General features: G+C 42.0%; 1 protein-coding gene across 1 annotated transcript; it reads left to right on the top strand.

Moving 5' to 3' along the window:
- Nucleotides 1-5,789: 5,789 nt before the first annotated feature.
- nkx6.2 (NK6 homeobox 2) lies at nt 5,790-7,750 on the top strand (the record flags this gene model as incomplete). Its single annotated transcript, XM_083922783.1, has 3 exons — nt 5,790-6,235; nt 6,845-7,017; nt 7,502-7,750. Exons 1-3 carry the CDS (start codon nt 5,803-5,805, stop codon nt 7,748-7,750), a joined length of 855 nt encoding a protein of 284 aa, XP_083778909.1. The 5' UTR covers nt 5,790-5,802.
- Nucleotides 7,751-12,037: the final 4,287 nt, after the last annotated feature.

Here is a 12,037-nt window from a genome sequence, read left to right as displayed (position 1 = left end):
ATTCCTTCCTGACATTGCCCTACCTGTCCCCTCCCCCCCGCCATCACCTTTCTCCACCCCCACCAACGCACACAGCAGACAGACCTTCACTGCAGAGCAGGTGAGGAAGGAGCTGTGCAGACTCCACCCAGGCAAGGCAGCAGGTCCCGACAGTGTCAGCCCGAGGGTCCTCAAAGCATGTGCGACCCAGCTGAGTGGAGTCCTGCAGCACATCTTCAACCTCAGCCTGAGTCTTGAGAAGGTCCCTGTGCTGTGGAAGACATCCTGCCTGGTACCAGTACCGAAGAAGGTGCGTCCCAGCACCTCCGAAGACTACAGACCGGTGGCGTGGCACCTGATGAAGTCCCTGGAGAGGCTGGTCCTGTCACTTCTTCGGCCCCTGGTCAGCTCATCACTGGACCCGCTACAGTTTGCCTACCAGCCGAGACTAGATGCGGAGGACGCAGGAGTAAATCTGCCCCCACACCCATCTCCATCAACGGCGTGGCTGTGGATGTTGTCCTGGGTTACAAATATCTTGGAGTATACCTGGGCAACAAACTGGACTGGTATAAGAACACTAAGGCTGTCTACAAGAAGGGCCAGAGTCGTCTCTATTTCCTGAGGAGGCTCCGGTCATTCAATGTATGTAACACCATGCTGAGGATGTTCTACCAGTCAGTGGTCGCTAGTGCCATCTTCTTTGCTGTTGTGTGCTGGGGCAGCAGACTGAGGGCAGCAGACGCATAGAGGATCAGTAAGATCATCAGGAAGGCTGGCTCCGTTCTGGGGGTCAAACTGGACTCTTTGGTGGCGGTGTCTGAGCGGAGGATGCTGTCTAAACTGCACAGCATCCTGGACAACAACTCTCACCCTCTCCACCAGCTGCTGACCTCCAGCAGAAGCACCTTCAGCCACAGACTCATTCTCCCCCGGTGTAACGCTGAACGCCGGAGGAAGTCCTTTCTTCCAGTGGCCATCAAACTTTATAATTCATCTCCCCCCGGTCAGGTAAGGAACAGTGGAGACACTGTATCCTGAGAAAATGTCACTTTGTCACTTTGTCACTTTATAACACCACTGCATTACTTTATTTAGTTGTATTGTAACTTACTTCAGTAAGAAATGCTGCTACACTTTACTGTACTTTACTGTAACTAACTTACTTCAGTCAGAAGGCTGCTACACTTCACTGTACTTTACTGTAACTTAGTTCTGTAGGAAATGCTGCTACATTTTTAACACTGTTTCAATTATCGCTCCTTCTCACTTATTTAGTTTGTACTTATTTTATTTATATATGCTGCTAAACTGCACAGTGCGTATTGTTGTATATTGTATATACCTGCGTTTAACCACAATGTCCGTTGCACTCTGTCACACTTAGTTATTGTTTGATTTATTTTATGTTGGCTTTATTTTATTTGATTATGTTAGCTTATTGTTACTCTGATCCTTTCCCACCTTTGTATTGAAACTGTTGCACAATAATTTCCCTTGGGATAAATAAAGCTTCTTGAATCTTGAATCTTGAATGTGGACTTACACTTCACAGCGCGCAACGTTCCCTTTGGATGCAGACAGGCAGAAGTTATGGCTAATTGTGCTACAAATGGATCCCAATAACTCCGGATACAGTGCAACTTGAAGACCATCGGGTCTGCAGTTTGAGCGGGACACTACTGCAAACCAAAGAGGAGAAGACATCCTACCGAAGCACAGTTTCATCATTAGCTACAGATGAAAGCATGGCAGGATAACAGCAGCTTCAACTTCTCCATCTTCCCATACAGTCCGACACAAAAACAAACATTTTAGTGGGTGAAATTCCCCTTTAACTTAAAAGGAATGAATGGATCCCATTGGAGTTACATAAAGAAAATGTTACCGGAGAGGCCTCTGCTATCTGTTGTACACTTTAAATTATCTTTAATAAAAGGACTTCAAATTGTGATGTTCTTTTTGTTTGTTTTGGGGAGTTTTTATTGTATTTTACATAATTATAATTTTTGCACCTGATGCACTGAAACCCCAGTCCCTTTTTGGCCCAAAAAATGTTTCCATGTGTTTTTATCATTACTTTTTGTCCTGATTCTCCTTTGGAAAACAGTTTTAAACAACAACAGCCTTGATATACAAAACCTTGTCTGAAAGGACTGATTTCCCCACAGCTCCTGATTTGATTTTGGTGGACTTAAGGGACATTTGTTTTCTTACAAATTCCACACTTGAGTTGGTGACAGTTCATCATATCACAAATGTCTTTTTATTTTATTTTATTAGGAAAAGTGACTTTTCATGAGGGTCTATATTGTTTTAAAGCTTAACTACGTTTTAACGAAAGTTTACAACCTGTTTGATGGTGACCCCTTTTGTTCCTCCAGGGTTTACAGCAACAGCTCGACTCGTGCATGTTAACAGGTGGACTCCAGCTAAAAAAAAAGCCCATTTAAATCACTCTCAAATTGTGCCACTAGAGGGCTCTCGTGGCCACATGATACAGGCTTTGGGTGGATGTCCTGTGCACATACTCATTTACATGTAATCAAATGTTTGAAAAGCACTCCCAGTCCCCTTTCTCCCATTTCACTTCCCACTGAATGTTTAAAGAGAAAGACTTATCTGACAACAGATCATCTTGTGAAATTATACGATTGCTTTGAAAATAGGTCTAATAATAACAATAAAAATAATGCATACCTATACCTTAAGTGTTATTTTTTACGTTTTGCATTTTCTGTCCTAAATCAAATAGCATATATGTGTGTATTTTGACTGTTCATGGTGTTGGTGCTCATGGTTTAAAGGACAGAGAGGCGCTGATCAGACTGCTGGTGAAGCAGCTGGACGCCTCGGTGACTCTGAGTAGATCTACTGACTGCAACAAGCGTCTTTTTGTCCAAACATCTGCTTATCTTCCCCGCCACTGCTCTGTCAATTCCCATTCGTGTCGAGGTTACACTCAGATAAGATTATCTTTACGCTGTTTATTAACCTATTCCCCTTCAATGGCGGGACAAAGGCCTGCGGTATACGCGCCATCAGCAGGCCAACGAGTCATTATTAAAAAGCACAATAGGGTTTACAGCATAAATCCTGTATTATATCCATCTAGGCCGCAGCATCGTGACTTAGTTCACTGCTGATGGGAGCAACAGGTTCACATTTTATTACAAAGAATTCAATACATAATAATAAAATCAACATTTCCTCTTTTATTTGTCTTTGTTATTAATGTCGTTAAACTATTATTATTATTATTATTATTATTATATTGTTGTTATTATTGTAGTTAATGTTGATATAGTTGTATTAATTAACAATTAACATTTTGAATAACACAACTTGACTCTCAGTTAATATATTGGTGTTTAACCGTAGAAACACATTGGTTTGTTTTCCTATAATAAGGCTCTCTATCGAGCTTTTTACTCTCCATTCTTTTTAAGCGCCGTGTCTATTTCTCTAACAGATTCGAGTTTAAGAGTTTAAATTCGAAATTACTTGTGAATTTAGGAGATAAAAATCCAAATCATTCATTATGTTAAATCGCGATTATGGTTTCACGGTGACGGGCTGTTTGGCAGCTCTCGTCTCCTGCTGGAGATGAACTGGAAAAAGTGCCAATCTTTCTGTCATTGATCTCACGCTGGGTCAGCCAGGAGCTGCTTTATTCCACTCACTCAACGGTGCACAAAAAACCACGAGATCGAGCAACGGGCGCACTTTCAAAATTACAAAACCATATTTATTTATTTATTCAAGAGCTTCTCGATCATTTTGGAAAGACTTTAAAATCAGGTAATAAAACCAATGTAGGGTATGATCAGGGGGGGGGGATGCACGGATATGAATTAGAAATAGAGGGCCATTTGCAGAATTAGAAAACGTGTGTACTGCATCCCTTCGACGTGAAGAAATACAGTCAAAATTGTGAATCACCTCGCGTTGAAAACCTTTTAAAATCCACAATCTTTCCCCGGTGAGCAAATGGGCAGCAAGGTGCATTTGCTGAAGCCTTTCAAATGCTAACGTGGCCATATTTCACTCTTACAACCTTCTCACATCTCCATAAAATATTACAGCACTCAGAGTGATGACTGGAGCCTGGCGCTTTTTCTCACACACTTTCTCCCTAATAACGCAGTTTGTCTGAAAAACACTGATTATCTCACTCTTATAAAAACCAGCTCTGGCCTGTAAAGAGTTTATACTGTGTAATGATCCACTTCTGTTTGATCTGACAAGACTGTTCTGTGGGGCCACTTTTTTTTGCTCCTAATACCCGATGAAAAACATGAGAAGACATGAAATAATGGAGATGTTCGAGATAGGGGAAAGTGACGGATCCCGTCTTTTTTTTTTTTTTACGAAGAGAGATAACAGCACGCGCTGGAATAACTGAGTTTATTCCGACCTCATTCTCTAAAGTAGCCTACCGGGATCAATCACAAAAAAGTGTGCAGGGGAAATAAAAAAAAAAAACACGCTGACTGGTTGAAAAGCCCTTGCCGTATATTATATCAAAGATATCAACGAAAGCAAATTTAAAAATAGCAATAAAGAAAGCAAACAAATCAAGTTGAATCAGTTTATGTCTTTTAAAATGTAATCTCAGTCTCTAAACATTAGATCCGTCCTCACCCCCGCCGGGTCCCGTTTCTGCTTTAATATACTCACACTGTCTGCGGCCACAGCTTATAATGTAAATGTATATTCTTTGTCATATGTGGAAACAATGATTTCCACGGTGGGAGACGCATCATTAACAGCGCCGCTAAAGATCTTAATGGAGTGTTGCTGTTGATGCGTTCACGGTCTCCTCTCACACTCTGCCTTTCGCAATTTCTAAGTCTTCAATGCGGCTTTCAGCAACAATCAAGTGTTTACAGCCGCTCGTGAAAAAGAGTTAGTCCTAAAGTTTCTGGACTAGCCTACCTGCTTTAGTTGCGGTATTTTCTTCTGCACAGAAAAGTTCGAAAAATGAACACCGGGCGCGGCTTTTCAGAGTACATTTAAAGTGGAGAATACAAATCCAAAAATGTTATGAAAAAGAGAAAAGTGGAAAACTTTTATTAAGGCCTAAAATTGTGTTACAGCCTATGCTATATTAGCCTATTCTTTCGGCTGTGTACTTGCTCTGAAACGTCACTTGTCCGCAACATAGATCATCTATCATAAATAAATTCAGTCAGTCCTTATAACCGCCGAGTAGGGTCGTTCATACGCACTTTAACTTGAAGCTACTATTTCCGACAGCACGTCAAGGCAGCACCCGTCCAGCAGAGACGCACGTGTGAAGCAGCGGAGTTTCTGTCTCCTCCAATCAGGGTGCTGTCTCACTCAGTTCCGTCCAATGGGAATAGCGCGCGTGCAGGTGGCTGCACTATTATCAGCGGGTCCCGCTTCACTCGCAGCCTAGAGCGAGTCAATTTATGGAAAGACAAGTCGACCCCTTAATGGTTCCCATCAAAACCACTAAAAACATCATCAGAGCGGCCGACTTCCGTGAGGATTCCTGTGGCGGACGCATGCAGCCTTCTCCCAGCTGACACACTCCGACCAAAACAAACGCGGAGAAACATTTTTGGGAGTGTGACCGAGCTCCTCACTTCCCCAGAGAGAAGAGAAGTTCGTCTTTGCTCAAGTTTGTCCACATTTCAAGAGTCTGCTTCTTCCTCCTCCGGGATACTTTTGCAGGAGGCGGCAGAAGTGGCCTGGCTCCTGAACATCACCGCTCCGCTCTCCGCCTCGATTTACTCTCGTTAGGTGATTTTTATTTCACGTTTTTACCCAAGCGAGTTTGGTGGTTCATGTTCACAAATGTTAGCAGTCGGGCAAATGGAGGCTAACCGGCAGAGTGCTTTCGTCCTAGGCAGCACCCCGCTGGCGGCGTTGCACAACATGACCGAGATGAAGACGTCCCTTTTCCCGTATGCGCTGCAGCAGGGCCCGGCGGGATTCAAGGCGCCCCACCTCTCCAGCCTCAACTCCCAGATGATCGGAGGGACCCCGCACGGAATAAGCGACATCCTGGGGAGACCCATCACCACGGCCGGACAGTTGCTCTCCGGGTTCCCCAGGATAAACGGCCTGGCGACCACCGCAGCCGCCGCCGCAGCAGCGGGGATGTACTTCAGCCCGGCGATGTCGCGGTACCCGAAGCCCCTGGCCGAGCTGCCGGGGAGAGCGCCCATCTTCTGGCCCGGGGTGATGCAGGGTTCTCCCTGGAGGGACCCGCGGGTTCCATGTCCATGTAAGTCCCGACTGTCTGGCTGTATGTTTGTACACTTTTAGGGGGAGTTTTTGAACAGTAAAAATCCAGAAAAAGGCCAAGGCACCTCTGTGAGGCTGTAGACTTTATGTGCAGAGCTTTGACTACTCGGTGACCGTAAACCTGTATAAAAGGCCTGTCCGACACCACAGAGGGCAAACACACAAACCAAAATAACGACACAACACTGTAGCTACACGGTCATCACGGGTAATGTTAAGCTATAATAGTGAATATTAAAGATGGACAAAAAGGATCAATATTAGTACTTTACGGTCACCATGAAGGCGGGCCACTTTTGGGGACACGGACAGTTCCAACATTGAATTATAAAATTATATTCTGCTATAATAATATTTCATTGTATTTATTATTAGGTATAATTCTTATTATAATATTAAAACAATACTAAAATGTATTTGTATTAATGGTTCGTCAGTAAACTCCCATTGTAGAGTATTTGAGTTAATTTACAGCAGCATCCCATTTGCACACATTGATTGCACGTGGGCTTTATCACTAGTTATCCACAGTTATGAGTGTAAACTTTCACGCTGTTTCTCACCACGTCTCCTTATGCTTCTTCTCCAGCCCAAGCTAATATGATGTTGGACAAGGACGGGAAGAAGAAACACTCCAGACCGACTTTTTCAGGACAGCAAATCTTTGCACTGGAGAAAACTTTCGAGCAGACGAAATATCTGGCCGGCCCAGAGAGGGCCCGCCTGGCTTACTCTTTAGGGATGACCGAGAGTCAAGTCAAGGTAAGCAAACAAACAGAACAGAAAAATCTCACTTTTTTTTGGCAACGTTGTGGAAAATATTTGGTCAACTTTCACTTTTCTGCAATTTGTGAAATACTGCTTTTGGCTGTTCGGGTCAAGGAAATCAATTATTTGTGACCTGTAGTATTGAAATTAATATTATTTTTATTATTATCTGTTTCTTTTGGAAAAGCGTACAATAATCAGCAATCACTAATGGGTCAGCATACAAACATAACACTGGGTATCATCACATCCCCCATCCCTTCCTTCCATCCCCATCCCAAGTAAACAAAAATAAATGTATAAATTACTGATTTTGTTATTATACATTACTGCTATTATTAATAATTATGTGTATCCAGGATTATTTACACATGCTTGGATCAGTTTTTGGGGGCATTTCTGCCTTTTGAGCCTGCGATTACTTGTTCATTTGGGGACCTGTTGAGCATCTGTGCACATCTGTCCCCCTCCTCGACAGGTCTGGTTCCAGAACAGAAGAACCAAATGGCGGAAGAGACACGCAGCGGAAATGGCCACTGCCAAGAAGAAGCACGACTCGGAGACAGAAAAGATGAAGGAGAGCTCGGATAACGAGGACGACGACGAGTACAACAAACCACTGGACCCAAATTCAGACGACGAGAAAATCACGAGACTGTTGAAAAAGCACAAGGCCACCAACCTGGCGCTGATCAGCCCCTGCAGTAACAGCTCGGACACCTTGTGATGCACTCTTTCTGACCCTCCCCCCCCTTTCCACCTGACACAGCAACATGCGCCTGAGGGGATGCATTGTGCTCAGACAGAGCAAGAAAATGCGTAAAAACAGAGTGTGTGCCACGAAAGACGTGCTCACCAAAACACGACCAGAGATGCTTTTGGCTGCATCCGAACCCACTTACAGACACTGCAAACGCGGAGATACGACTCCTGTCACACCTGTACTTTAAGAAGACTGATCACGAGAGGTCCACGTCAGTCGAAAGGACAAAAAATATTGGGACAGGAAATTGTTTGGGGGATGCAAATCCGTTTTTACGCATTCAACTGGAGATCTAACAACAGGTGTAAATGTCAACACAATATTATATACACAAAATCCAGATCAATGTTGGGCTTATTAGTGTGACTCATGACTTTTATTCCTCATGTAATGCTGCTTTGCTTTACTGGTGCAGTATAATCCATGACACTTGTTACATTATTTCCCGCTACACCTCTACTCAAGATTAGCAGCCTGTGTCACCTTTACAAGTCAGGAAGGCCATTCATTGAGCTCTGGATGAGACCGTCGAATGTTCTTTTTTAATTGGTTTCACTGCTCATAATATTTCCATCTGAAGAAAAGAAGACATTATTACCAGTCCTTTTTTTTATTATTCCGAAGCAATGAAAGTGTTACCATTTTAGATCCTTTATCTTTGGTTTAAAGAAAAGCAACAAAGTGTTTTTTGTGCAGCTTTGAGAGGCAACCGTGAGCTTCGAATAGAACCCATAAATCAGCAGCCAACTCTGACCTGGATCCAAGACGCATGTTTAAAACGGCAGGTGTAGACGGGGCCTGTGATGCTTCTAAAGCTCAGTTTAACCAGGGTATCCACCGTCCTAAAAGGCGAGAGACTAAAATGTTTTGAAGTGGGCGCAGGTTCCAGACGAATGAATGATTTGCGCTGTAGCCTAAAGATGAAAATTGTACGTGAGATTGTATATATTTTTTACTGAATAAGTTATGTTGTTTGAACCGGTCTGAAACGTGGCACGCGCTTACTCCCTCTCAGATATACACCTGCTGCTTCGTTTCTTTTCCCGCAGAGTAACGTTGCCCCTTCTCCTCCACGTTTTACACTTGTCAACTCAGTACCGGCACACAAATGTATAAATGCAAACTGCTGTAAATAATCACTGTAAAAGACAGCCTGTTTTAACGACATCACAGTACACACTTTTTGTCTTTTTGGATTTCATTTGAGAAAGTTTGTGTTTTACCTCATCACTCCTGGACCACGGTTTATGTTGGAATTAAAGAGAGTATTATTGCTTCCGGGAAGGTTATAGGAAGAAAAAAAAACACTTTGTATTATGAATAAATTATTTAACAAGCATTTTTTTTGTTTAATGATGGGTTTTGTTTTAATGTATGGGCTTAATATAAATTAAAGATAAATTCATGACTATCAATAATTGAATTTCATTATTGGCAACAAATGCTGATTTAACTCGACAATGATTTCCGTTTTGGTGGAACACGGGGAACTCTCACAATAACAATGCCACAATACCTTTTATTTAGTTAGCATATTTGTTTTACATCGTTTACTGAAGAAAAAAAGAAAGAAATGAAAGCAATTCAATGTTTATAGGTTCAACTTTTATACTTAATTCTCAATAAGCGATCCAAACAAGCTACATAAAGGAGTAAATAGTCTAGACAGCATTATAAAGAATATGGTAAATGGTCAAATGTTGGATATTTGAGTATTATTAGTTTAATTATTATTATTATTATTATTATAGGCAGCTGTTGATATTTCTTTTTTTACAAACCAAAGCAAAAATGTCACCTCAAATGGGCCAATCTGTTGTCTTTTAATAATAGATGTTTTATTATGCAAGTCGGGATTAAAGAAGTCTTTGGGGACATCAGCTGTAGTTTAGGTCACCATTAATGAAGTGGAGGAAATGACCATGTTTAGAATGTTTAGTGTAAATAGTCCAGATCCTCCACAGAAGGGCTCCCCCTCTGGCCAACAGGCGGTACTACACCTTTGCCTTCCTCCCGTCGTTGGGATGAGTGGGAGCCAATGAGCAGCGACCCGTCCTCAAACCAGCTCTCACTGTGGACCCTTTGCTAAACCATAAAGATATGAAGTGGAAACCTGCTGTCACTCCACGACACGAGGCCCTGGATCAAGGGAAGGGCAATACCCCCCTAAAGAAAACGACTTTACAGCCATCCTATTGGCTCATACTGCACTTTATTATACAGGTGTTTTTCTTTTTAAAACTCCATTTTGGTGTGACTTAAGTATCTTTATATTATACGTAGTTATTGAATAGAATTGCTGAGGGTGTTTGAGTTTTGAGAAAAAATAATCTAAATGGATCCGAAGAGTTTAATTCTCAGGAAGGGTTCGTATGCCATAAGCTGATCTAAAAGTGCATTTGTTATTTACACCGCGCACTTAAATGACACAACCGGCTTCACATTTATTTATATAATGTATTTCTATATTATCTGAAAGCCACTTTTTAGATCCACTTCAGGATAACACCCCCCGTTCAAAGGGCTTCAAATACGTTCATTATAATTCAATCTACAAGTATTTATATATTTAAAAAAAAACATCACCCGGGAATGTGCCGATGCTTAGGTCAATGAAACAAATAGAACATCCTAAATAAATGAACTCTAATCCTCTAGAAGTGTCATTATTCGTTGTCCGTGTTCAGCCGGTGTCACGGTGAAGAAAAACGACCATTCCCGCGATAGCACACTGATAATACACCGTTAATCTGGCGGGAGGCTAATTGATGGAGACCCTTTTTTTATTTTTTTAGCTCTTATTGTGCAGTAAAGAGGCAAAATGAGAGACAAACAGCTATTGAGCTCTAATGGTTTTTTATTGCTTGAGAACTGCGTCACCTACAGCAGAGGCCGGGTCGGGCCGGGCCGGGCCGGGCCGCGCGGGCACAGGCCGCAGCGCCGCATCTCTATCTGCGCTCAGAGGATGGAGCGGAGGAGAGCTGCGGCTTGTGCTCCTACAGTACACTCCCAGTGACCCGCGGCACCGGGAACAAGCAGGCTTTTTACAACAAAAACAAACCAAATCACACAGGACAAAACATCAATTTTGGCAGGCACAAAATCATTTCCACTTGCGGTGATTTAAGATGGAAGGGGGAGAAAAAAAATAAAAATATCTGACCATCAATCTGACGGTTCACACACTCTGAAATCTGTAGTGTAGTAAATGAAATCGATAGGAAGAAACGCCGGGTCGCCTCTTTAATGCTCAAATTATCTGCAACGAAGGCTGCACACAGAACAAATAAAAAGCAAGTCTTCCTGCCCCCCCCCCCTCCCTCCCCCAGCATTTAGAGTTTCTCTCTATTTTCTTAACATGACATAATCAATACCTTTACCGTCTGACGTAAGTATTTTATAACTCTTACACACTTTCTGTGCAAGATACTTGGCACCGTAACGCAGTAACAAAAAAAAGGACACAGAGTTTACATTTTAAGGATACCCACGCGTATCTAAAATATCACATTCAGAACCATAATATTATAGAAATAAGTTAGAGTAAGAAGAATGATGAAATAATGTGAGAGTGCTAGATATGAAAACATTATCTTATATATACTTGCATGGTCTATGGCACTGCTTAAAACATTCTTGGATAGGCAATAAATCACTGTTTGTGTTCCTCTCCTCTCCCGCTGACTGCTCAAAGGTCACTGTGGCTGCAGGAACACCCAAACAGTCCCTCTGTCCGCTCTGCACACGCTTCAGCATACAACATTTTGGTAAGAATTATAAATTATCTCTTTAAAAAGTACAGTATATAAAATGAGAGTCAACTGATGTGTGAGGCATGGCAGGGTGTTGTGCACACAACAACTCAAAAACAAAACAAAAATGTATATATATATATTTATATATATATATATATTTATATATATATATATATATTTATATAAATTGTCGAAATAAACGGAGACGTTCTGTCTGTTCCGACAAAGGGACCATGAAGTTTGGTCAGAAAAGAGAACGGCACTAAAACCATCAACAACTCTATGTTATACTGTCCAATGTACAAATAAACCTAACAATATAGATATACAACTTTTTTTGCATTGCACTTTTCTTTTCTTAAAACACCTTACATACTGTGTGGAAAGTAGCTTCTAAACACAGAGGCATACCTAAAAATGGCAAGTACGGTGTCTAAAAGTATGTAGTAGGACTGCTTTCAATTAGAGTTTTGGCAACGAGGCTGTGGCGTGGAAA

This window comes from Echiichthys vipera, assembly GCF_963691815.1.
Source record: "Echiichthys vipera genome assembly, chromosome: 11".
Taxonomy (NCBI): domain Eukaryota; kingdom Metazoa; phylum Chordata; class Actinopteri; order Perciformes; family Trachinidae; genus Echiichthys; species Echiichthys vipera.
This window is presented reverse-complemented; position numbering and strand designations above follow the sequence as displayed.